The following is a 25,120-nucleotide window of genomic DNA, read 5'->3' as shown; positions in this document are numbered from 1 at the left end:
CTACGGATACCTGCCGCTTCTGGTGGGGGCTTCAAGTCCTCGAAGCTTGTTCAGGTTCTGCTCAGCACAATCCTACGTTAGCTTCTCGCTGCAGGGACATTTTCTGTCTTTAATTGAAATATCCAAAAGCCTGTAGTCCCGGCTCCTCAGACTGCTCCGCCTGCCTGGTGGCTCTTTGGAATGAGTCTTTGACCAGAATGAACGCGAATAAAACCACGAACAAACCCAAGCTCCCTTTCCTTGGCATGGCAGACCCTGGGAGATCAACAGCTCCCAGCCCAGGGGAGCAGCTGATGCCAACCAGAGGCTTTTTGGAGGGCTCTGCTGGGTTTCTGCTGCCAGTGGCTGGATGCTCTTGCTGCCCTCAATGATCACTCAGCGATTGCTGGGTCTGCCAGTGCCCAAAATTCACTGGCACAAGCCGTTAGAGATAGGGCTGCTGTTTAAAGGCTCAGGCTCGGGATTTAGTAGATTTAGTAGAAACGTCTCGGTGAAGGAGTGCGGCCGCCTTTCCCCAACAAACCCCTCGTAGGGAGGGAGGTTAGCGCGATCCTTAACGTAGGGCAACGAATATCAAATGTCCCCAACGGTAAGAAGGAGGAGAAAAAAAAAGGAGCACGTCTTGAAATCTGATCTTGCTTATCGGTTCAAGCAACGTCACTCAACGTTTCAGCATGTGACGCTGGCACGGGGCTGGGAACATCTCCCACTGCTTTCTGTGCCCAGCTCTGGTTGCCTCGAAATGCCAGCGGGCTGAAACCTAAAGCCAGGTCCCCGGAGAGGGTCTCAAACCCCAACGGTGAATTCTGCTCCCCACCCCGGCGCTTTGTGCCTGGTGGTTGCACTGGGGTCATCCCCCTGCAAAATGATGGGGCAGGGGGAGAAAAGCCCCCCCTGTCAGGCACAGGGACGGGGGTTCGATGGGGGAAATCCGGCTGAGAATCGTCTGGCCACAAAGGTAAAAGGAGGGAACTGGAGCTTGACTTTGGCACAGGTCGTTTTAAACCCGTGTGAGATTGGAAAACACAGAGCAGGAGTTCAAAGCCGCTTCCAAACAGCACTCCTGGGTTTGCTCGCTCTGAATTTCCTTACGAGTTGTGTCTTTGGGAGCAAATGTGAAGGAAATGAGTAAATCAAGCGAGAAAAAACCCCTCTGGTTAGGACTGTGCCGGGCTTGGCGAGCTGTTGTGCAAGCGAGGCGTGCAGGCGGATCCCTTGGAGATATTGATCAGTGCTAAGGTGAGCTTTTGTATTCCAATCCCCTCCTGAGAGGGCCGAAACACCTGGCCCAGGCTGTGGGGCAAGAGAAATTCCTGGAAAACAGCAGCCTGGTGCAGCCCTCTGGTGCTGGGCACTTTTTAAGCAGCACTTCCGAAGAGCACAGGACCTGGCAATCCCCAAATTTTGGGCGTCAAGCAAGCGGGGCAGGAGGCTGGCTGGGCGGGGATCTTTTTCCAGAGCTTTGGCAGGAAAAAAAAACAAAAAGTGTGGCCACTGGAAGCGAGGTTGGGTGACACGGGAGGGCTGCAGGGACGCTCTTTGATTTTGTAGGGAGAAAATTGGGGCGACCAAAGCTCAATTAGGGTTGCAGTTGGGCAGTACTGTGCAGGACAATAAACAGTTCTGTTTTTTTTTTCTTTTAATCCTTTTGATGTTACCGTTGGCCCCTTACTTGGTGAGGTTGGTCAAATGGGAACGTGGGCAGAGCAGAGACGTTCGATGTCTTTGTGACACCGCTGATGGGTCCTGGGACACCCGGTGCCCTGGGACACCCGGTGCCCTGACCACGACTACATAAATGGTAAAATCTCTGCCACCCCAAACTGGTGTGGGATTTGCTGCTCCAGCTGGATGCAGATCGGGACCTGCTGGGACCCCAGGGTATTCGGAGAGCTGGCTGCTGTCACGGCACCGAGCCTGCCGGCGGCGGGGAAGAATTTTGGGCAATGCACTCAGACGTGGGGGTTGAAGTCTCTTAGCTAGGCGCGTGGAGGTGGCTCGCTGCGAGTTGAACCCCTCCTTGTTTTGCTTTGAGTCTGAAGCAGCTCCTTCAGCCCGAGCTGCAAGCGTCTGTCGCAACCGATTGAGGAACGGAACGGCGCCCGGCGCCTTGCAATATTTATTCAACTCTTGCTCCGGCCGCAGAAAGCAGCTGAGCAAACAGTTTTGGGGTTGTGGTTGGAGGTGGGGGTGCGGGGTGTGCAGCAGGAGGATTTGGGGCTGGTCGGGAGCCCACCTGTCCCCGTGTCTCTGAATCCCTCGTGAGATGCTCGAGCGCGGGGAGCTCCAGCGAACTCCTGGCGGGTCCTGGCGGCCACGTGGAAACCTCAACGGCTGTTCTTGAAGCCTTAACACTCCCTGCTTGTGTTTTACGCTAATTCCATAATTATTAGATGGTTTTAAGGACTATTAACGAGACGTGGGCTGGCAGCAAGCTATGGTGGCAGGCAGGGAGGGAGGGATCCACAGCATTGATCCCTGCGTTGGGGGCGAGTTTCACGGCGCAGGATGGCGCAGCCGGCTCTGCGCTGGCACGCTCCCGGCACACAGCACGAGAAGCCCGCCTGGCAGCAGCTCGGTGCCTTTGCAGACAGCAGCAGCCCCCCAAATCCGCGGCGAGCTGCCGGGGATGGGGGACGCGTGGTGCCGCCGGGACGCGCCGCCCGCTCGCGGCTCCGCACCTGCAGCACGAGGCGCCGCCTGCTTCCTTCCTGAGCGCTGCCAAGCGAGCAGCACGAGCTGCCAAAAGCTCTCTGCCTGCCTTGCAAGATGCGTCTCGAGCTGGTGGTGTTCGAAAGCGGCTCTGCGGTAGGCTCTTGGCTGAACCCCCCCCCCCCCCCGTTGCGCCAAAATCCCCTGTTTTGGGGAGCGTTGTCTTGAGCCGTTTCCCGGTTTGGCTGCGGTTTGTGGTTTCTGACTGGGGGTGCGAAGGGAAGCGAAGGTGGAGGGCTCTGCTCTGCTCGGCTCGGCTCTGCTCGGCTTTCTGCAGCCCGGGGAGCCCTTCAATGAGCACGGCTGCATTCGTGCACCCAAATCACCGTGCGTCAGCAGCCCCTGGGGTGGTTTTGGAGCTCTTGGGGCACCAAAGAGCACCCGGAGCTGCTTGGGGGCGGGATGCCCAGCCGAACCGAAGAGCAGTTTGGGGAAAGGGTTTGGCTGTGGGTTTGGGTGCTCCCCTCCTGGCCAGCAGGGTGTGAGAGGTGGGAGGCTGCCGCCGGTCTCGCACACGTGGCTGCTTCTCTAAAAAGCAAAACCAGCCTTTAAGTAAAACCAAGAGGCAAAGGGAGGAAATGGGTGTTGGGCTCTGTGAACCTGAACTTGACCCCGAGGGTCAGAATTGGGTCCTGGTGTCGGGGTAGGAGCACAAACAGGACCCCGGGGGTCACCCTCGTTCCCTCCTGCCACCGTACCCGTTTAATGCCCCGTTACGCCAAGGTTGCCCACCTGGCAGACAGAGGCGCTCGGTGTGGGTTTTTTGGGCTTTTAGCAAAGCTTTTGAGACTCTCTCAGTCCCCTCCTGGAGAAGATGTCCAGCTCAATGCGGACGCGATGCGATGGGCGAGGAGCTCCAAGGGTTGTGCTCAATGGGGCGATGCAACCGGCTGGCGGTGCTCCCCAGGGCTTGATTTTGGGGCCTTTTTTTTTAATTTAAAAAATAAAAAAGCTGAGGACACTTAGTGGTTGAGTTGGGAGACGAGGGGGAGGTGCTGGTCTTCCTCGTTCTCCAGGCGCTGGCTCCAACCCTGGTTTGGGGGCTCCTTCCAGGGGACAACCGAGGAAAAAGGGAGAGGGGCTGAGCATCGGGGGCTGTAAAATTCCTTTTAGGGGTGTCAGTGGGGTCTGCAGCGGGGTCTGCTCAGAGCCTCGGGTAGGCACGGCCCTCCCCAGCCTCTTGGATTCCCCCCTCCAGCTTTTGCAGGTGGATGGAGGCCAAAAAAAACCTGGAGCTCTGAGCCTGACCCCAGGCGCACGCGAGGCCACCTCCAAAGCCACCTCTGTCCCTTCGGGGTTTGGAGGGGACGGAGGTGACGCGACCCCCGCCCCGAGCTCTCCCCCTGTGCCGGCCTTTCTGCGCTGTGTCCCCTCGTGCTTGTTCCGTGCCCACCCGCTGCCTGCCCTCCTTTCTGCTGCCTTTTGATACCTTTTTTAAGTTTTAGGTCACCGAAAAGTTCCCGCTGGCCTCCTGCTTCGCCTCCCTCCTTCCCCTGTGTCGGGAATTGCCCTCGGTGCCGTCTTTTCTCCCGGGCTCTGCAGATTTGTGGCGGCTCTGCAGGAACGAGTCCCCTCAGCACCCAAAATCTGCCCAAACGACCCCCCCGGTGTCATCACAACCCAAAGCCCAGAGCCTCTGGGGGGCTCTCAGCTCATTTCGGCGGGCTTTGAAACTTCCTAAAACCTCAGGAGCTGCCCCGCTTTGGTTTTTATTTAATTATTTTTGACCCTGACAGAAACTGGTGGTATTTAATCTGATTTTTAAGCTTTTTAAGCGCTTGGTGAAGTCCTCTGGTGCCAACACGAGGGGGAATTGAACCTCTGAAAGCTTCCCCGTGCCAAAAACCCGAGCGTGCGGCCCGGGGTTTGTTTCAGCTGTGGCTCTCGCGGGAGCTTCCCATTTTGGGTTGGTTTCTCTTGGTTTTGTTGGCGGTGTAATTTCAGGCAAAATCTGCGGGTTTTGGGTCCAGCTGCAAGGTAAGGGCTGCCCACGCTGCCCTGCCGGCTCCCGAATTCGTGGTGCTCTGGGCCCCTCTGGCTGTCGTTGGGCTGCGTAGCTCCGCCGCTGCCAAAAATTGGCTTTTGGAGCTTTTTTTTTTTTCCCCACAGGGGAAAGCTGATTTTTAATTTTTATTTTGAATCTTTAATTCTTATTTTCTATAGGCCTGGGCTCCCTTCTCCCACCCCCTGCTGCGTTTTGGGATGGTTTTTGCCTAAAGCCCGAGGTTCTCAGCGGGCAGGGGTAGCACTTGGTGGTGTGGTGGCGGATTGAAATTTTAAGTTTTTATTTTTATTTAAATTTTTTGGTTTTCAGGGAGATTTTGCTGCTGTTCCTTAAGTTTTTGACCTGTGGTTACGCGTTATTTGTGTGGATGGGGGGCGGCAGTGCCTTAGGGCACGGCTGCTGGCCCTGGAGCCCTTTTACCAGGGGGGGCAAAATTACCTTTTTTTAATTTAATTATTATTATTATTATTATTTTTTACCAGGGGGACAAAATGACCCCTTTTACTGGGGGCAAATTACCAAGGGGGGGCTGTGGGGCAGGAACGGCCGCGGTGTGAGGGGGGCACGGGGCTGGGCCTCGGCCTGTGCGTGGGGGCAGTGAGGCCCCCGGGGGGAGAGCAGGGTTGTGGGGGGGGGTCCCCACTTTGTGGGGGGGGTCATCGCTGTAGGGGTCCCCCCCTCTTCGTGTGGGGGGATTCCTGCCGTGGGGGGGTCCTCCCTTTGTGGGTGTGTGTGGGGGGGTCCCTGCTGTGTGGGGAGGGTCCCCCCTCATGTGGGGGTCCCCCCTTCATGTGAGGGGGTCTGTGCTTGGGGGGGGTCCCTGCTTTGTGGGTGTGCTTTTGGGGGGCCCCCCCTTTTTGTGGGGGGGTCCCCTTTGTGCGCAGGGAAGTCCCCTTCTTTTTTATGGGGCTCCCCGTGTTTTTTTTTTGGGGGGGTCCCCTCTGTTTTTTTTTAGGGTGCTCCCCCTGTTTTATAGGGCTCCCCCTCTTTTTTATGGGGGTGCTCCCCCTATTTTTTATGGGGTTCCCCCTGTTTTTGGGGCACTCCCCCTGTTTTTTTGGGGGGGCTCCCCTTGTTTTTGGGGCGCTCCCCCTCTTTTTTATGCCCCCCCCCGTTTTTATGGGTCTCCCCCTTTGTTTTTTGGGGCCGCTCCCCCTGTTTTTATGTCAGTCCCCCCTCATTTTTACGCCCCCCCCCCCCCCCTTATTTTCCGGGCCCCGCTCGATGTCTCGGCGCTCCCCGCGGCGGGCGCGGCCTTGAGGCCGGCCCGGGCGGCGCTCGGCGCTCGGCTGCGGGGCCTGGCGGCCGCCCCGCATGTGCCGAAGCCAAGATGGCGGCCTCCACCTCCTCGCCGCCCAAAGTGACAAAAGCGGCGGCGGCGCCGCGGCCCCGGGAGCGGGAGCGGGGCGGGGAGGGCGACGCCGGGCCCGAGGCGCCCCCCGAGCCCGGTGAGCGCCCCCCGGCCCCTTCCCGCGCCCCCTCCTCCCGGCGGCGCCGAGCCCGGGCCCGCCCGCGGCCCCCCCCCCGCCCCCTCCCGTCCCCTCCCCGCCGCCGCCGCCGCCCCGGGCCCGGCCCCGCCGCCGCTTTGGGCCCCCCCGCGGGGCCCGGGCCCGGTCGGGGAGCCCCGGAGCCGGCCCCCCCCGCCCGGCCGCGGCTCTCCTTTGTCCTCAGCCGCCGCTTTGTGCCGCACCGGGCCCCCGGAGACCCCCCCGGGCTCGGCCTTCGCGGCCGGCACCGGCTCCCGGGGGCTCCCGGGGGCTCCCGGGGCCGGGCCCAGGCGGCTCCGTGCCCGTTCTCCCCCCCCCGATGGGGGCGGGACAGCCTCGGCCGTGCCCCGGCGCCGTCCCCGCTGTAGGAAGCATCGCCCCGTGCCCCCCGCCGCAGCCCCGAACCCCCCCGGAGCCCTCCCGGGGCTGCCGGCGGCTCCGTCCCCCCCCCGGGGGAGCTGTCACCGGCCCCACGAGCTCCCGAGGGCCGCTGGTGGCTCTCAGCCCCCCCCGGTGGGGCGTTGGGACCCTTTTCTCCTTTTATTCCCCCCCCCCCCGGTGTCCCCCCAGCGTTAACGGCTCCCCGCCCTGACGGTCTCCTTCTCTCTTGGCAGTCCTGGCCCCGGAGGAGGAGGAGTTGGTGGCCATGGAGGTGGGCTCCCCCCCGCCGCCCCCGCTGCCGAAGAAAAGCGCTCCCCCCGGGCAGCTGGAGCAGCCCCCGAGCAGGATAGGGACCAAACTGTCTCCTGAGCCGCCCGGGAGCAAGCCAGAGCCTCAGGACTCCAAATGTGAGTTATCTCCCCCCCCCTGCGCCCGGCTGCTCGCTGTCTCTGTCCTCTGGGGGGGGGGAATCGGCCTCGCTGGGGGCTTCACGGCAAGGAGGCGGCGCTGGAGGATCCAGCCTCCGGCTGCGGGGTCTTAGAGGTGGGCTGGGGGCTGCTTCAGGGCTCGTGGCCCCGTGTCCCCCACAAGCTGTGACCTTCCTGAGGTTGTTTCGGCTCGGTGAAGGGGGCTGAGGTGCTGAGCGTCTCGCCCCAGGGCACGGCCCGGCCCCGCAGCGTCTGTGGCGCCCCGAATTTGGGGACGTTGCTCACCAAACCAGAGGCGTGGTGCCCCAAACTCCGGGAGGTGCTGTTGGAGGCTGTCAGAAATCAGGAGGGAGGCGCAGCTCCCCACCCAGGGGGGGGTTTTGGGGCCTCTTTGCTGAATTCCCTCTGGAGGAGGTGGCCACGTTGTGCTCCTGTGCTGTTATTGAAGCCTCCAGCAGCTCCCCAGGACCTGCTCACGTCCCCGTCATCCTCAGCCCACCTCGGTCGGTCCCTGTGGCCTTTTCGGTGCTTCTGGTGCCCCAAACAGCGCTGCGCAGTGATGGGGTGCACTCGAGGTCCCCTCCCTGCCAGCTTTTGGAGTCTGGCAGGGGCAGGGCTTTCAAAATCACGTCCCAAAGCTTCCCCACCAGCCTTGAGCAGGGAGAGTTTTGCGAGCAGCGCGTTTTGTCCCCCCGCTGCTCTCTTCTCCCCTCCCTGCTCCATTCCTGGCACCCCAGGGGGGAGCAGAGAGCCTGGAGGTGGGAGATGAGGGCTCGGACTGCACCCACCGACCGTGTCGAGCCCTGACTCCCTCTCTTTTCCCTTTTTTTCCCCTCTCCCCGCAGCCCAGAACCTGACGACGTGCGAGGTGTGCGGCGCCTGCTTCGAGACCCGCAAGGGCCTCTCCAGCCACGCTCGCTCGCACCTGCGGCAGCTCGGCGTGGCCGAGTCGGAGAGCAGCGGGGCCCCCATCGACCTGCTCTACGAACTGATGAAGCAGAAGGGCAAACCCGACGGCAGCCCCATCCCTCCCGGCCTCCTCAAGAAATCCGGCTCCCCCAAGGAGGGGGCGGGGGGCTCCCCCCGGCCCGCGCTCCTGGCGCTCGGCAAGGGCGGCGGTGGCGAGCGCCCGCCCGACGGCCCCGTCAACAAAGCCATCAAATCTCCCCCCGGCTTCTCCAAAAGCCTCTCGCAGCCGGGCTCCCCAATCCTCAAGAAGGTGCCGTCGGCGCTCTCGGGGTCCCCCTCCCCGAAAAACCCCGAGGACAAGAGCTCCAAGCTCGCGCTCAGCCCCCTGCAGAGCTCCCCGAAGGCGCAGTGGCCGCAGGCGGATGAGGAAGGACCCCTCAATTTGAGTGAGTCTCTTTTTTTCTGTCGTTCCTCTTTATTTTTTATTTTTTTTTACCGTCAGGGTTTCCCGTTAGCTCTCAGGTGGTAGAGATGGAGCGAGGGAAGCCCCTGGCTCCTCCTGGCACGCTGAGCATCCCCCTGCGTGGTGCTGGGGCGGGAGAGCTCGGAGGGAGGCAGCAGGAGGTGGTGCTGCTCTGTCACGACCCCGTTTCCTGGGCTTCTCTTCATTCCCTGTCGTGATTTCAGCAAACTGCTCCCCCTCGCTGCCTCTCTGCCCTGAGCTCTCTGTGGCTCTGTCCACAGCCGGGCACGGCGCGTGCTGCCCGCTCCTGAAGCCGGATGGTTTTTTTAACTCAGTGTTTGGTCCCGTCTCAGCTTTTCTCTGCTGTTTCCCTGCTTCGTGCCTCCTGGTGTTTCCCAGCTGTAACTCCATCCCTAGCCAGGTCTTTGGGATCCCTCATGTGTCACCGGTCTCGTAGGACAGCTCCCGGCACAAATTGCTCCGGGGTTGGAGCCGTTCCCTGCAGCAAAGCCCCTGGAGCAGGGGGTGTCTGCCCGCGGTGTTCAGTCCCTGCTGTGCTGAGAGCTCCGAGCGCGGCTCTGACACCTCCCGTCCCTCAGCACCGAGGGGCTGGGGGTTTGCAGACCCTGCAGGGTTCCTCCTGCCTCTTGCTGGGGCTGGGAAGCTGCCGCGTTGGGGCTGGCCTCGTGCTTCTCCCAACCCTCTGGGACTCTGCAGCACCTCCCTTCTCCCTAAATTGGGGAGGGGAAAAAAGCTGGCCCCAAAAAACCTGCAGCTCATTGCTGCCCCTTTTTGCTGCTCCATCCCCTCCTGGCCTCGCTCCAGCAGCACCCAAATCCCCAAACCAGCCCGCTGCTGCCTCAGTTGGGGTGGCTGAAATCACGCCCTCGTCTCCTCGAGCTGCTGTGGGGGCTGCAGGTCCCCCCCCTGGGCCTGGAGGTCTCGCCACGTGTCCCCCACCAGGACACCGCGTGGTTCAGGTGGCGGCTTCCTCGCAGCAGCCAAACCTTCCTCTCCCTCCTCTTCATCACCAGCAGCGTGCTGGGATCTGGGGCTTTGTGGAGGCAGATTTTGGGCAGAGCCTGGGTCGGATCCTGTTGGTGAGGGACCCTCTTTGCCCTCCGCTCACGGTTTCTCCCCTTTCCTCTCCCCGCAGCCTCCGGGTCGGAGCCAGTGCGGGACATCCGCTGCGAGTTCTGCGGCGAGTACTTCGAGAACCGCAAGGGGCTGTCGAGCCACGCGCGCTCCCACCTGCGGCAGATGGGGGTGACGGAGTGGTACGTCAACGGCTCGCCCATCGACACCCTGCGGGAGATCCTCAAACGCCGAGCTCAGCCGCGGGGCGCTGCCCCCAACCCCGCCGGCCCCGGGCAGAAAGCCATGGCCAAGAGCCTCCTGGGCGCCATGGGACCCCTGGAGCCTCGGGGGCCCGGAGAGCTTCACATCCCCGGCCTCGCCAAGAAGGTCCAGCAAGCAGGCAGTCCCCTGGGGCAGTCTCCTACCTCGTCCCCACCTCCCACTGCCCGGAAGATGTTTCCAGGCCTCTCTCCTCCCTCCTTGCAGAAGAAGCTCAAACAAGACCAGCTGAGGGTGGAAATCAAACGCGAGATGATGTCAGGAGGCCTCCACGGAGACCCCCACCCCTCCGACCGAGCCTGGTCCCCGCGGGAGGAGATGTCTCCCCTCAACCTCTGTAAGTGCCCGGCTCTTGCATTCCCCTCATTTGGGGGGGCTGGGTGGGACCGTGTTCCCTCGGTGCTGGGGCTGTGGGGTCTGAAATGCGAGGCTGAAGGAGCTGGGGTTGTTCAGGACAAGCAGAAGGCTCCGGGGAGACCTCGTAGTGGTCGTCCCGTACCTAAAGGGGGCTCCGGGAATGCTGGGGGGGGGGACTCTGACAGGGAGGTGTAGCCATAGGGACGAAGGGTGAGGGCTTTAAGCTAAAAGAGGGTGGATTTGGGTTAGGTAAAGGGAAGAAATTCATCACCGTGAGGGTGGTGAGGCGCTGGGGCAGGTTGTCCAGGGAAGTTGGGGTTCCCCATCCCTGGAGGTGCCCGGGACCAGGCTGGATGGGGTTTGGGTGGGCGGGGATGGGTCCCTGCCCCATGGCAGGGGGCTAGAACTGGGCTGGGCTTTAGGGTCTGCTCCAACCCAAACCATTTCATGGTCCTGTGATCCCGCCTTGCTCCAGGACGGGCTCTGCGTTCTCCTCAGCCATCCCCGGGTGCTTCAGGGTCCTGCTGCAGGGTCTGCTCCCGGCTTCCCAGCTTCTTCTGTGGGGCACGAGGGGAGGATTTGGAGGGGTGGGCGCCACCCTGCTCCCCCTGACGTCCCCCCCTCTCTCCCCGCAGCCTCCCGAGCTGACCCGGTGCGGGACATCCGCTGCGAGTTCTGCGGCGAGTACTTCGAGAACCGCAAGGGGCTGTCGAGCCACGCGCGCTCCCACCTGCGGCAGATGGGGGTGACCGAGTGGTCGGTCAACGGCTCACCCATCGACACCCTGCGGGAGATCCTCAAGAAGAAATCCAAGCCCTGCGTCATCAAGAAGGAGCCTCACACCTCCAGCATCGAGCCCCCCAAAGCTCTCGGGGAGGAGGGGACGGACCCCAAAGCCCCCGGCAAAATGCTGCAGGGCATGGCCCTGCCTCCGCTGGGCGGCCGGACGGGGAAGCCCAGCCCTGGCGCTTCCAGCCTGGGCCGGGAGCTGTCCCTGGCGTCGCTCGCTGCCAAACCCCAGGGCGGTTTCCTGACGCCGCTGTCCGCCAAACGGCCGCTGCAGGACGAGCGGCTGGGGCCCCACGCCGAGGTGAAGCACAAGGCCTACATCCAGACCGAGCTGCCCTTCAAAACCAAGCCCGTGCACGACAAACCCGCGCACACCTGTAAGTCAGGACGCACGGGGAGGTGCGTGGCAGGGCCCGCGGCGGGGGGCTGGGGGGGTCCCCGGGGGCTGCGGGGGGAGCGGGGCTTTGTCACGCAGCCCTGTGGCATCGTGCTGGGCTGGCAGCAGCGAGCTCCTTGCTCCGGGTGGCTCCAGCGGGGTCCCAGAGCGCATCAGGGAGAGGCGAGTGGGGATTTGGGGCCCGGTTGGCATCCCCGGTCCCCGTTAGCCTGCCTCGTTGGAGCCTCCCCTGGCTCTGGGGTCTCCACCAGCCCCTCAGCAGGAGCCTCCTGGAGCTCATCAGCGACAGAAACCAGAATGGGGGGGGGATTTCCCTTCAGCGGCTGCAAACGGGTGGTGGCGGGGACACGGCCAGGCCGGGGATCTGTCCCCAAGCCCCCCCAGCTCACCCCCTGCCCCACGCCCCCCCCCCCCAGCCAGCGAAGCCTGCTGCGAGCTCTGCGGCCTCTACTTCGAGAACCGCAAGGCCCTGGCCAGCCACGCGCGGGCTCACCTCCGGCAGTTCGGCGTCACCGAGTGGTGCGTCAACGGCTCGCCCATCGAGACCCTGAGCGAGTGGATCCGGCACCGGCCCCAAAAAGCCGGCGCCTACCGCAGCTACATCCAAGGCGGCCGACCCTTCACCAAGAAATTCCGCAACTCCTCGCACGCCCGGGACCACGACGGCGCCCGGAGGATGCCCCTGAGCCTGCAGCCCGGCGGCGTGGCCCTGCTCAGCAAAGGGTTGGCCGCGGACCTGGCGCACGGCGAGCCCGGGAAGATCCTGGACGGGGGAAGCGGCGGCGAGCGCCCCATGGTCACCTCTCCCCTCTCCCTGGTGAAGATGGAGGAGCATCAGCGCCCCAATATCCACAGTGAGTCGGGAGCCAAGCAGCAGAGGGGGGGCTCCAGCGCCGGGGGGAGCTGGCGGAGCACTGAGAAGCCCCTGCCCCGTCCCCTCTGCCCACCCTTGGGGGGAGCTCTCTACCCGAGATCCTCCCCCCACACTTCAGAGGCCGCCCTGCACCGTGCCCCCTCCGCCGTGACGCGTTTTTTGTCCCTCATTCTCCCCCCCTGCAGAGTTCGAGCGGAGGCAAGCGAGGCCCCTGGATAACCCCCTGCACCGGGAGGAGGAAGGGGCCGACTTCCAGCAGAAGATGGAGGAGACGCGCCAGCCGCCGCCGAGGATGAGGCCGGTGCCTTCCCTGGTCCCCCGCCCGCCGCAGACCTCCCTGGTGAAGTTTGTGGGTAACATCTACACCCTCAAGTGCAGGTAGGTCAGCTCCGGGAGGGATTTGGGGGGGGGTTTCCTGCCAGGGAGGGCAGCGCGCTGAGTCCTCGTGGTTGCCCTTCCTTACCCCACGCCGACCCCGCTCTCCAGGGGTCTCCGCTGGCGGCTGCCCCCGGGGGGGCCGATGGAGAAACCTCGGCCAAAGCCCGAGCTGACGCCGCTGTCCCCACAGGTTCTGCGAGGTGGAGTTCCAGGGGCCCCTCTCCATCCAGGAGGAGTGGGTGCGGCACCTCCAGCGACACATCCTGGAAATGAATTTCTCCAAAGCAGACCCCTTGCGGGGCGAAGCCCCGGCCCCCGAACCCCCCGCCGTGGCCGAGGCTCAGTAACGGAGCCGGCCCAGGCTCGGCGATGGAGCTGCCCCCCGGGGGGCGCCCTCCGCCCCTCCCGTGCCTGCACGTCCCCCCCCCACGGAGCAAACCTCAGCCCCCCAAACCCAGCACACGGTTTTCCAGCCGGGCTTCGGGGGGGCCCCGGCCACAAGCACTACATGGAACAAGACGCCCCTCCGCCGGCAGCGGGGTTTGGACTCTGCCCCGGGGTCCCACCGCTGGGGGGGGGGGTGGGGGGGCCACTCGAGGCCGGTTCCCTGGCTCGGGATGGGGCAGGGGGACCCCCGGTCCCGGCCTCGGGGCCGCTTTAGCCCAAAGACGGGGGAGCTGCGGCCGCTTCTGCCGGCTCGGGGCCGGGGGGGGGGAGCGAGACGCCGCGCCGGCTGGGAGGGGAGCAGCTCGGCCCGGCGAGCGCTGTGGGATTTGTATATGGCCCTCGAGTTCCTGTATATTCCATGTGCGTAGACGACGAGTTTAGCTCACCTAGGTGTCGGCGTCCGTTGTTGCGGGGTTGCATGTTGCCCAGCTCCCCTTCCCCCCGGGGGCCAAACGCTGCCCCCCTTCCGCCACGGCAAACGGCAAAGTCACGGATTCACCGCTCCCGCCTCCTTCGGCCCCTCGCCATCCGGTGTCCCCCCCCCACACCCACCCACCCCCGTTTCACGCGGGACCGCGGGCTCCCGGCACCGGTGACGCTGGGCGGCGGCAGTCGGAGGGGCAGCGGCGGGCACCAGCCCCCCGTGGGGGCCGGGGAGCGGCGGTGGCCACGGGGTCGGGGCCATTTCTCTGACCCCGCTGCCGTCTCCCCTCCGCCCCAGCCCCCTTCACTGTTGCTTTTTTTTCTCCCCCCCCTTCGTCTAGCTGCATAGACCTTCGACTTTTTTAACTCTAGTTTTGTGTAGAGGAAAAAAAAAAAAAAAATAAGGAGCATTCATTTTTATTTCCAAGTCCCGAGCCCAGCACGGCTCAGAGGGAAATTGAACCTTTTAACTTTTTTCATCGGGCATATTCTGGTTATTAATGTACCCGGGAATATGTACATTAGATTAAACTCTTCTGGAAACGACCCCCGGGAGGCTGGAGTGTGGTGCGTGGGGGGCGGCCCCTGGCTCCAGCCCTTGTGGGGTCCCCGCAGAGACTTTTTTTGGGGGGAAACGAGGCGTTTTAGGGCCACGGGGATGGTCGAACCCGCTCCTGGAAGGGGGGCAGCGATGGAAACGGGGCCCTGCAGGGGTTGGGTGGCCGTGGGGTGTCACCGCAGTGGTGGGGACAGCAGGACTGGGCTGTGTCCCGGGAAAAGGACACCTGAGGGCCAGGTGGGGCCGTGCCCGTTAACCGGGGGGGCTGGGACAGCGTTAAGGGCTCACGGTGTGGCCGTGACCACGGTCGCGGGGACCCCGGGTGGGGTTGGGACACGGCCCAGGGCTGTGGGGACAGCGGGATCCGGGGGTGTGGGGACACCGGAGCTGGAACGTGTCGCGGTGGGGCGGGGACACCGCGCTTGGGACGCGTTCCGGGGCCACGGGGACACCGAGAGAGGGACCCCGGGGCGTGGGGGCCCTGTCCCGGTGTCTGGGGGCGGTGGGGGGGGGACACGTCCACGGGTGACGCCAGCTCGGGGCCACCCACGGGAGCCACGTGGGGGCTGCGCTGGGTTCCCGCGGTCTGAGGGCACCACGCGGCTTGGGCGCGCGCGCGCGCCCTCGGGGGCGGGGCCCGCCGGCGGCCGCAGCCAATGGCGGCACGGGAGGGGCGGGGCCAAGCGCCGAACCGGAGCCGTTGTGGCGGCGCTGGAGGCTCGGGGCGGGGCCGCCGCGCCATTGGTCCAGGCAAGGCTCGGCCCGCCCCTCAGCTGGCCAATCAGAGCCCGGAGTAAAAGCGGTAACGCCTTCCCGCCAGGTGACGGCGGCGCCGGCCAATCAGCGCTCTCCTTCCCCGGGGCCATTGAGAAACCGCCGGAGGCGCGGCGATTGACACTCGGCCCCGCCAATCGCCGCGGGGGCCGCCCTGTGGAACCGCCGGGGGGCGGTGAGCGACGTCCGGGAGCAGCCAATAGGAGCCGCGAGCCGCGGGGAGGCCGGGCCAATGAGGGCGGCGAGGAGGCGGGCGGTGGAGCCCCGTCGGCCAATAGGACGCGGGGGGGCGGGGCGCGGCCGCCGTTACCGTCTGGCGCAGGAGGCGGCGGCGGGGCCGCCATCATGAGCTACTCAGGTGAGGGCGGCGGCGCAAGATGGCGGCGGGGCGGCCCCGCGGGGACCGGCACCGGGCGGCGGCTCCCGGGGGGGGGCCCCTGAGGTCGGCGGCGGGGCCTTCCCGAGCCCCCCCCGGGGCCCGAGGGCCGGAGGGGAGCGGCCCCCGGAGCCCGCCGGGAACCGGCGAAAGTGACGGAGAACGGGGCGGTTGTGCCCGGGTCCAGGAGGGGGTTGCCCAAATTGAGGAGGTTTTCGCCCAAATTCCCCAGGTTTTCCCCCGATTTCGCTCAAATTGCTGGTGTTCCCCCCGGTTTTGCCCGAATTCATCAGGTTTTTGCCCAAATTCCCCAGTTTTCCCCCCGCTTTTGCCCGAATTCAGGAGGTTTTTGCCCGAATTCAGGAGGTTTTCCCCCGATTTCGCTCAAATTCCTGACGTTCCCCCCGTTTTTTCCCAAATTCTCCAAGTTTCCCTCCGCTTTTTCCCAAATTCACGAGGTTTTTGCCCAAATTCATGAGGTTTCCCCCCATTTTTGCCCAAATTCACGAGTTTTTTACCCCAATTCTCCAGATTGCCACTCGCAGTTGCCCAAATTCACGAGGTTTTTGCCCAAATTCCCCAGGTTTCCCCCTACTGTTGCCCAAATTCCTGAGGTCCCCCCTTTTTTTCATTCCCCAAATCAGGAATTTTTTCCCCAATTACAGGAGCCTCTCCCTGCTTTTTGCCTGAATTCAGGAGGTATTTGCCCAAACTCCCTGGTTTTTGCCCCAATTCCCCAGCTTTCCGCCCTGCTCCTCCCTCGGCTCCTGCTCTTTTCAGGCCTTTTCCCCTGTAATAACGAATTTTCCCCTAAATAACGAGTTTTTATTTGGGGAGGACCCCCCCGCCCCCAATTACCCGCCGTGCAGCGGCGCCTTCCCCAGAGCTGACGGCTCGGGTTCGGTGAGCGGAAGCCGCCGGCCGCTAATGAGACTAATTAGCTTGGTAATTATCACTGCCTAACGGTTTCCAGCAGGTGCCGGGGTGGCTCAGGGCTCCCCGGGGCTCTCCCGCTCCCAAATTTTGCCCTTTTCAGCTGCTTTCCCCCGAGGGCGAAGCGCGAGAGGGCGCGGAGAAGGGATTTCTCCCTGAAAGGGCAGGTGAATGTCAGGCCCGGGAGGCTCGGGGTTGGTTTGGTGGGATTCAAACTTCCCCGAGTCCCGGGGCCGCTTTTTAGGCTCCGCGTGGGGTCCCCGGGGGACGCCAGCCCCGCTGCTTCGCCCCCAAAACCCTCCCGTTGGGGCTGACCCCGCGACCGTGGGGGTCCCGGCCCCTTCCGAAGCCACTGCAGGAAGCTGGGGGGGCTCAAAGTGTTCAGGAGCCTGTCTCAAACTTCAGGTTTTACAAAATCTGCACAGATTTTGTTTTCTGGGGCTGTGTCCTGCTTGTCATTGCCTGGTTGATGTTTTGAGCCGGCCCGTTTTGGGCTTGGCTTTTCAGGGCGCCGCTTTTTTTCGCTGTGAATTAACAAGAATCTCTTCGGCTGCAATTAAACCACACTAAAGAAGCCTCCAACAGCTTTTTTTCGTCTTTTCTAGGTTATGGAGAGTGGAACTCTGGGACAAACAGAGGTAACTGCGGTGAAAACTTGGGTAGTTTTCTGGTTTCTTGGCTTCAAACCCGTTCACTGCTCCTGTGAGAGATGTGCTGAGGTCGGTGATGAACGAGTCCTGCTGTAGCATCGAGCCCGTGCAGCCTCGTGCCTTTCTATTTTTTTTTTTAACTGCTTTCTTTGATTTTAAAGTTCTTGTTGAACTCAGCAGAACAAACAGAAAAACTTCTCTGCTGCTGCTCCTGATGCTGCGTGTGCAGGGAAACCTGTTCTGGTCGAGATAGGAGGCTCTTTTTGCCCCCCTAACAAAGCCTTTTGGCACTTGAAGTAATTTGAGCGAGGTTGGGGCAGGTTGTGGTGTAAATTCTGTGCTGGGGAGGCAGCAGAAGGAGCTCTGCACAGTTCCGAGCTACGTGCACAGCTTTACACGCGTCCCAGCACGTAAAAGGGATGGGGAAGAAAAGGCTAAATTTGAAAAAATAAAATAAAATAAATTTCTTATCAAATTTAAATAATTAAATTTTAAATAATTAAATTTTATTTATTATTAAATTTAAATAATTTTTTGTTTGTTTAATTCCCTGCAGTGATCTCAGGGGTGCTTTTGCATCCGAATTGAAATTAAAGCGTTAATAACCAGAAATTAAAGCGTTAATAACCACAAATTAAAGCATTAATAACCAGAAACTAAAGCATTAATAACCAGAAACTAAAGCATTAATAACCAGAAATGAAAGCAGCTCGTGGTTTTCTTCCAGGGTACGAGGGCTACAGCTATGGCTACGGCTACGGGCAGGACAACTCGGGCAACTACGGCTACGGCATGGCCACCTCCAACTCGTGGGAGATGGGCGGCTCGGACGTGGACATGAACCCCGACGGCTCCAGCGACGCCGTCATCGCCAAGATGAACCAGCGCCTGGACGTGGGGCCGCCCCTGGACGCGGACACGATGCAGGGAGGGCACTACGGCTCGGGGGGGGACAGGTGAGCGCCGCTGAAAGCTCTCGTGCCCGGTCGGCGTCGATGTCTTGCCCAAAAAATCCGTCTTCGGTACTTAAAAGCTGGGTGTTTGCCACTCGCGGGGGAGATTTCGTGTTCTTCAACACGACTGAGAAGCATCCTCCTCGTTCCTCTTCGTGTTCTTGCTTGAGAACTCCCAGAGCAATGCGAAGGGAAAAGAGGCGCTGTGCTGAGCCGTTCGGTCTGAGTTTAATTTCCCAGCTTTTTTTACCGAGCAGTTTTTGAGCGGGATTGCCAAATTATTCCTGGGATCCTTGTCTCCTCAAACGTCGTTTGGGGCTTTGTGAGCTTTGATTCTGTAGAGCGTGCAGCCGAGGGTGAGGGACTGGCAGCCTCGCTGTCGTTAAAAGGTGAAAATTTCCCACTTGTGGCACGTGAAGGAATGAGAAACACGATGAGAGCCAGGCAGATAACTTGGAGTGTTGGCTCTGCTCTGTGATAGAGCAGGAAAGGAGCTGCCCGGGCTGCCTTGTCGCTGGACAGGGGCCGCCTGCCCTCGGTGACGGGAGGTTTTGCAGCCCCAGGGTCTTACCTCGTACCGAATGGGGCCACTTCAGAGCTCCCTCGGAGCAGGGACGCCGTCCTCCCTCCAGTCTCTTATTTCTGTGCTCGCGAGGGCCGGTAGCTCGGTGTCTGAAGCCCGACTCGTTGCTGGGTTTGGGTTTTCTCCTCTGCGGCCCGTCTCTAATTCCAGCACGAAGGAAGCGCCAGCGCCGCGTGCGGAGTGGGCTCTAACGCAGTGCCTCGGCGTTCCCCCCCCCCGCAGGTACGACTCGTACGAGTCCTACGACTCGCGGTCCTCCATGAACGACCGCGACCTCTACCGAGCCGGCTACGACTACAACGAGGCCGAGCACGACAACGACAGCGCCTACGACGGGCACTACGACGGCCCCTACGACGGGCACTACGAAGGGCACTACGACAGCTTCTACGGGAACCGCAGGGACCAGTACCAGAACCGGGCGCGGGACAACTTCGGCCAGCGGGGTCAGAACTGGGCGCGCGACGGGCGCAATAACAGACCCCTGGCCTCGTCCTACTCTGGGCGCATGGGCGGACAGTGGAACGAGCCCCCGCAGGGCATGGGGGCGCGGGGCCTCGGCCCCCACGGCTCCTCCCGGCTCCCCTCCCTCTTCTCCCACAACATCATCCCCGAGCTCGGCATGTTCCAGGGCATGCGAGGCTTCTCGGGGAACATGCGCTTCGGGGGAGGCATGATGAAACAGCGCATGAGGAGGAACTGGAAGATGTGGGACTCGGACTTCAAAGTAAGTGCTTGTGGCAGCGTCCTCCCGCCTGCTGGGTCTTGAGCTAAACGTTTCCCAACTGGCTCCAAAATGTGCCCTGGGAAGTGGTAACACACCGTTCTGGCTTGGCTTCGTGGCTTTTTTCCTCCACAGCAGACCAAGGCTCAGCCACAGGGCAGTGTTCGTGTGGGCGATGCGTTAATCTCAAAACTTTGTTTCCTAAAAAAAAGTTTCTTTCCTAGAAATTTCTTTCCTAGAAGTTTCCTTTTCTTAGTTACTGTTACTTGGGGTTTAATCTGTTGTATTAGAGAGATGCTGGCGGTGGATTTTGTCCAGCTCTGCCCGTTGGAAACCTACCTGCGTGTGCAGGAGGCTTATAAACGAGTAAATTATTAAAACTCAGCCATAAAGGAGTAAAATAAAACGTTGCTGGATGAGGAGGGCGCCTGCCTTTACCGCAGGGATTGACCCTTCTCTTCTCTCACAGCAGCAAAAGAAGAAAATGAAGAAAGACCCCACTGGGAAGAAGCGGAAGCAAACCAACAGCTCTGAGGAACCCGACAGCAAGGCGGCAAAGACGGACGGCTCCGATAACTCCGACTCTGACAACGGTGAGAGCAAAGCCGGCACTCGGCTCACTTCACTGCGCCTTCTGGGGGGGGTAAATCTGTTCCGGGGGGGTCTCGACGGGGTTGCTGCCTACACTGACCGCGCTGTTCCTTTCAGAGGAGGGAACCGAAGGAGAATCGGGAGAAAAAGAGGAGAAAGAGGGTTCCAGAGGTGTAAGTAACTCTCGAAAACTCACTCGTGATGAAAGCCGCGGTGGGAGTGGTGCTGCAGCTACTGAGGGTGGGTCGCTGGGCTCCCACATTAATCCCAAAATGAGTAATGTGGGGAAACGGACGGCAGCATAAACCCAAATCTGCTGCGATGTGCCCTGGGATCCTCTGGCTGTGCTGGCTGCTGAGGGTCAGGTCTGCTGGAGGTGCTGTGCCCCGCGTGGAGCGCCTGGGGAGGGGTTGAGGGGAAAATGTTGAGGTAGCATCCAGACATTCGCTCTCTATAGGCTAATGCGTGAATTTGGATGGCCTTAACATCCCGATGTTGCATTTTAGGAGGGGGAAGACGATGAAGGAAGAGACTCTGAGAAAGGTGAGTTGGTGTGCATGCGTGGCAGCTCACAGAACAGAGAGCAGAGGCTTGTGCGTGCTCGGAGGCTGAGGGCTCTGAGGTGGCCAGAGGGGATTTACAGCTAAATCTTCCAAATCTATTCAGCTTTCGGCTTCTGCAAATGTCCCCAAAGTCTCCTGGGGACGCTGGGCTAAGTGCTAGGGGTGGGCTCCCAGCAGGGAGAGCTGGCAGGGCTCGGCACGGGTGAGGCTTTGGTGGGAAGGCGTCGCCAGGGCTGGCGGAGAGAGATGGGGCACGGCTCAGCTGCTCTTCAGGATGGGACCTGCCCCATCCCCACCGAGACAGGGGCTGGCTCCGCTCCAACGCCTGCATTGTCAGCCCAATCCCATCCTTTGTGTCTGCTCAGGGATAAGGAAATGCTGTAAAAGCCCTGCTAGGGAGGAGCTGGAGCCCTTGCTCAAGGTAGGTTTGGGGAAGCTGCCAGCTTGGGGCGTAGGGAACGGGGTTCAGGGATTCGATTTCGTGCCGTGCCGTAGATTTGGGGAAGTCACTGGGCTGGGGAAGGAGGATGGAGCTCTGCAGGCACGTCCCGCTCCATGGGGTAGTGGTGGAAGTGCTGAGCAAGCCAGAGGAGCAGGAGGGCTGGAAGGGAGAGCTGCTTGCAGGGTGTGTGCTGGGTCCATGCTGCCCACCCTGCTGCTGCGGAGCTAAATTTGGGACTGATGTGCCTGTGGGTACACCGGGGCGGGCAGACAGAGAAGCTGCTTCTCCATCTCGAAAGTAACGGTGCTGTAAATTGGTTCCCCATTACCCTTTTTGTTTTTTTTCCATTATGAGGCTGAACAACTCAGAATGGGTGGCACTTAAAAATCAAACCCATGACCGATTGATTTAAAACCTGGTAAAAGCACAAAGAGTAAATGAAAATAAAGGCTGAGGAAACAACTTTGGGTGTTTCTTTCACTCGTGCCACGTTCCCCAAACGCACCAGAGGGATGGCAGCGTGGTGGAAATGGGGTGCAGTGGTAATTGGCCAGAGGGAGGCACTGCAAGGGAGCAGCTTCTCGACTCAGAGGTGTCTCTGGGCTGTGCGTGTTGGTCGGGCCAACTACTAAACTTGTCCAGGGAAATTCTCTTTAATCAGGTGGTGTCCTCGAGTAGTGCCCTGAAATACACCCTGCTTTAAACACTTAGGTGCTTTAACAATTCAAGAAGAGATCAGTCAAATCAAACGCAAATTGCAGGCGGGCAAGAAAACTCAAGAGAGGCAAAAGAAGAGGCATCGGGATCGTATGGTAGAAAGGTAATTCTCCCTTTTACCTTTTTTCCTTTTTTTTAAGTGATGTTGCTTCCTTCTCTGCGAGGGCAGTAGCAGTCTTAGCCTGGGTCCTTCCCTTTTTGCTTCCTTTTCCCAGTGCTTTGCCTGTTCCCTTAGGAGAGCTTTGCTCTCCTCCCAGTCATCTTGACTGTGACGTTTGGCATGTTCTGGTTGAGATGAACCTTGAAATTTTGGTTGCATCCTTCTCGCTGATACAGAAAAGGGAAAGTCTCTGGGGCACATCCCAGAAACACTGAAAGGATTGAAGTCTTGCATGAGTAGGGCTTTGTCTGCTCCCCGTTAGCTGTAGACCCAGTGAGCAGGTTTTTACAGAGCAGAGAGCTGGAGTGGATTGAGCATCCCTTCCGTTCACATCCAGCTGTCTCAACAGGATCCAGTTTGTTTGTTCCCTATGCAAATACCGGACCTTCTACGACGATGAGATGAACAGCCACCTCGAGAGTAAATTCCACAAGGAACACTTCAAGTTTGTCGGAACCAAACTGCCTCAACAGACAGCTGACTTTCTCCAGGTGAGCCTCTGGTTATGTTAGTCCCCCAGACTTCAGAGTTTTGGGTTTTTTTATTGCTGTTATTATTTTGGAGAGGCTGAAAAGCTGCTGAAAAGCCACTTTGAACTGAGCAGTGTGTGAAGCTGCTAGAGGAGGTGGAGTAAAGTTGGGCTAAGATACCAGAGCTGCTATTCCAGCTATGCCTTCACTGCCCTCTCGCTTTGATCAGGTCACTGAACTCTGGTCTTACTGGTTGCAGTGGCAGAAAATAGAGAAAATCCCTGATTACCGTGGGTTTTATGGCAAGAGTGGGTGATGGAAGTGCTCAAACACAACACTGTGTGTGGGACAACGTGCAGGTGGTTTTTGCAGGAGTGAGAGGATGAACAGGCTAGAGAGATGCATCTGAGAGGGAAGGGAAAGAAAGGACTTCACACAAATACTCTGCCTTACAGGAATATGTTGCTAATAAAACTAGGAAAACTGAAGAGCGCCGTAAAGCAATCGAAGACATTAATGCAGTTATTCAGCAGATTTACAGGGACCAAGATCTTACGCAAGGTGAGTGCCTGCACAGGGGCATGGAAGAGAGTTCCTTTGTTCCTTCATTTTCAACACCTTTTGGGTGTTGAAAATGAGTTTGTGATGCGGGCTGCAGGGAAATCTGGCTCCCAGTGCAGTCCCCCAGATGACTTCTGGCTTAACAGCGTTCTTCCCTTCCTTCCCAGATGTTGGCATGGAGCATTTTATTAAGAAGGTGGAGGCTGCTCACTGTGCTGCTTGTGACCTCTTCATCCCGATGCAATACGGCATCATCCAGAAGCACCTGAAGTCTCTCGACCACAACCACAACCGCAGGGTGAGCGCGCAGCCTGGTGCCTCTGGCTGGCCCCCACAGCCTGGCTTCTGCCACGGGAATCCCACGTCGGGGGGTTTGTAGGCTTCAGCTGCAAGAACAGAGCCGAAAAGTGGCTGGGTTTGCTTCACCTTGTTCCTGAAACTGGGGGGAATTTTTCCTAATTAGCTGTAGTGCGCTCTGCTGTCGGTGTTTCCTCACGTGTCAGCTCAATCAGAGTGCACAGGCTTTAAACTTCAATATTCAGAGAGTGAAAGCTGCAGTAATCCCACCTGTGGAGCTGGGTGAAGCGAGCCAGGTGTCCTTAGCATCATAGAATCACGACCCTGGGCAGCGCGTTCCTCTCCAAGGGTCCCTCCTTGGTTGCCTGTTCTTTATCTTTCCAAAGCCACGTCCACCACAAAATTTGGGAACACGCGTAAAAACGCAGATTTCTTAAATCTTGTCCTCTTCCCAAATTCCTGAGCGTGCTCTGGGTGCCCCTGGAAGCTGTTTTCAGCTGTGGCCGTAACTTCTGGACTTGTCAGCTAATTGAGGCTGAAGTCTAATTAGCGTGCTTCCTTTGTGCTCCCTTGCAGGCCATGATGGAGCAGTCCAAGAAATCCTCGCTCGTAGTTGCGAGAAGCATCCTGAACAACAAACTCATCAGCAAGAAACTGGAGCGGTACCTGAAGGTGGGTGCTCGCGGGGCAGCTTGGGCTTGGGCTGAGCAGGCAGCAGCTCTGCTGTGCTGTTGGAATTGGGCAGCAGCTGCGGTTTGACTGCAGGGAGTGGTTTTTAGCTGAACCTCAGGGTAGTTTGGGGCATCCTGATACCACGTTGGGTTGCTGTTGATCATCCAGCCTCCGCTGTGCTGGTGACGAAATATCTGCCCCACGTGCTGCTCCAAATCCTGAGGCCTCCAGCAGGATGTCTGTAGCACGCACGCTTACACAGAACTTGGTAGTCACTCAGTAGTGATTGAAAAACAAAACAAAACAAAAAAAACTTTCTGGGAGGTTTTGCACGTAGCTGGTGCCTGGTGTGAGCTCCTCGGGTGTGACGTTAGCAGCTGGAGAGAAGCTGTCAGCAGGCAAACAAACGTGTGTTGTCTCTTTCAGGGCGAGAATCCTTTCACAGATGATCTGGAAGAAAAAGAGGAGCACGAGGAAGGAGAAGGGGGAACCAGTGGAAACGCAGAGGAAGGGACAGCGGAAGGAACAGATGAAAACAAGGATGATGAAGAGAATCTGGAGGAGGAAAATCTAGATGGCGAAAACAAGGAGGAGGAAAATCTGGATGGTGAGAACAAGGAGGAAAATCTAGACGGTGAAAACAAGGATCCTGGGGAGAACCCAGAAGCAGAAGGAGCTAAAAGTGAGGAGGAGCAAGAAGAAATGGGGCCAGAAACAGAAACTGAGGCACAGCCCCAAGCACAAACAGAGGTGGAGCCAGGAGCAGAGAACACGGAGGAGACCTCGCAACCCACAGAGGAATCCGTCCACGAGGAAGAGGAGCAGCAGCCAGAAGGTGGGAAGGTGGAAGACGAGGACAAAGAAAGCGAGGAAGCTGCTGCTCCAGAGGATGAGGATGCTGAATAAGTACAATGTTGGATGGGAAAGCTGATGTGTAAAAGACCTGACATCTTTTTTAAAAAAAAAATTAAAAAAGCATAACTGTATCTGTGAATTTCATAGCACATTTTGCGTTACCATTCTACTAAACTCACTTAGGGCAGTGGAAGCCTTTACCTGTAAAGTGTTTTTGGAAAATAGATTTTTTTTTTTTTTTTTTTTACCACAAATCTTCATTTTAGTAGCTAGGTTTTGTGCAGTCTCTGTTTTCTAGATGGCTTTGTACTAGGAGAATTTCCTTTGAGCATGTGTACAAACCAGTGCTACGTCACAATCTGGCAAATGAAATCTCTTCCCCTTGAAACTTTTGGATATTTAACGAATATACAAAGCGGTTTGTCCCCGTAGGCTGTCTGTCTGGACCCAGACTTCGGATGTTTGCAGGGTTTTAATTTCTGCCGTGTACGCTGTAAGGTTCTGCACAACCTCCCTGTGACTGTAATAATTCCTCCCGGTGTTTTAATGCAGAGCTAAGTGGTGTCGATGTCGTGGTGTTTGTAAAAATGCTTTCATTTTGAGGTGGATGTTTTGGTGGGTGGAGATAAAGGACTACCCTGAGCCGACCCCTGCCTCTGCCTTCGTTTCTGAAAGTGGAGGTGGGCACGGAGAGCACCGAGAGGTGGGGGCTGCAAATCCTGTGCCTCGGAATTCGGGGTCAGCTCAGCCTTCAGCAGCGCAGCTCTGCGTGGGGATTTCATTCCTGAAATGAGGGAGAAAAAGGAGATTTGTTTCCGTGGCACTGCGAGCTCA

The 25,120-nt window shown here is 59.6% G+C and overlaps 2 protein-coding genes across 12 annotated transcripts in view; both read left to right on the top strand.

Annotated features, from left to right (window-relative positions):
• The window catches only part of WIZ (WIZ zinc finger), a 35,550-nt gene extending 21,598 nt beyond the window's left edge, over positions 1–13,952 (top strand). For 5 of the 8 annotated variants that reach the window (XM_068664471.1, XM_068664470.1, XM_068664473.1 and 2 more), the window contains exons 5-11: positions 6,819–6,992; positions 7,859–8,368; positions 9,542–10,078; positions 10,734–11,264; positions 11,701–12,138; positions 12,344–12,536; positions 12,727–13,952. In XM_068664471.1, the coding sequence (XP_068520572.1) occupies positions 6,819–6,992; positions 7,859–8,368; positions 9,542–10,078; positions 10,734–11,264; positions 11,701–12,138; positions 12,344–12,536; positions 12,727–12,883 (2,540 nt within the window). In that variant the 3' untranslated portion in view covers positions 12,884–13,952. Of the gene's footprint in view, positions 1–2,378; positions 2,809–6,012; positions 6,166–6,818; positions 6,993–7,858; positions 8,369–9,541; positions 10,079–10,733; positions 11,265–11,700; positions 12,139–12,343; positions 12,537–12,726 lie in introns of those variants that run through there. The other 3 variants (XM_068664472.1, XM_068664476.1, XM_068664477.1) reach the window with 3 other exon arrangements.
• Positions 13,953–14,970: 1,018 nt separating this feature from the next.
• Positions 14,971–24,933, top strand: AKAP8L (A-kinase anchoring protein 8 like). 4 transcript variants are annotated; one of them, XM_068664482.1, is made up of 13 exons: positions 14,971–15,097; positions 16,654–16,686; positions 17,426–17,654; positions 18,457–18,961; positions 19,431–19,551; positions 19,667–19,722; positions 20,056–20,092; positions 21,266–21,374; positions 21,781–21,922; positions 22,357–22,462; positions 22,630–22,760; positions 23,336–23,431; positions 23,858–24,933. In XM_068664482.1, the coding sequence occupies exons 1-13, from the start codon at positions 15,085–15,087 to the stop codon at positions 24,335–24,337; spliced, it is 2,058 nt and encodes a 685-aa protein (XP_068520583.1). In that variant the 5' UTR covers positions 14,971–15,084; the 3' UTR covers positions 24,338–24,933. The 4 variants fall into 4 exon arrangements, with proteins under 4 accessions (XP_068520583.1, XP_068520581.1, XP_068520582.1 ...); XM_068664480.1 differs by having other exon boundaries at positions 21,769–21,922; XM_068664481.1 differs by having other exon boundaries at positions 19,428–19,551.
• Positions 24,934–25,120: the final 187 nt, after the last annotated feature.

Source organism: Anas acuta, chromosome 32 (genome assembly GCF_963932015.1).
Source record: "Anas acuta chromosome 32, bAnaAcu1.1, whole genome shotgun sequence".
Lineage (NCBI taxonomy): Eukaryota > Metazoa > Chordata > Aves > Anseriformes > Anatidae > Anas > Anas acuta.
This window is presented reverse-complemented; position numbering and strand designations above follow the sequence as displayed.

Coding starts and splice junctions, on each gene's coding strand:
- AKAP8L (XM_068664479.1), top strand. Junction 16,687..17,425: donor GAACTCTGGGACAAACAGAG/GTAACTGCGGTG, acceptor GTTTTCTTCCAG/GGTACGAGGGCTACAGCTAT. Junction 23,432..23,857: donor AACTGGAGCGGTACCTGAAG/GTGGGTGCTCGC, acceptor TGTCTCTTTCAG/GGCGAGAATCCTTTCACAGA.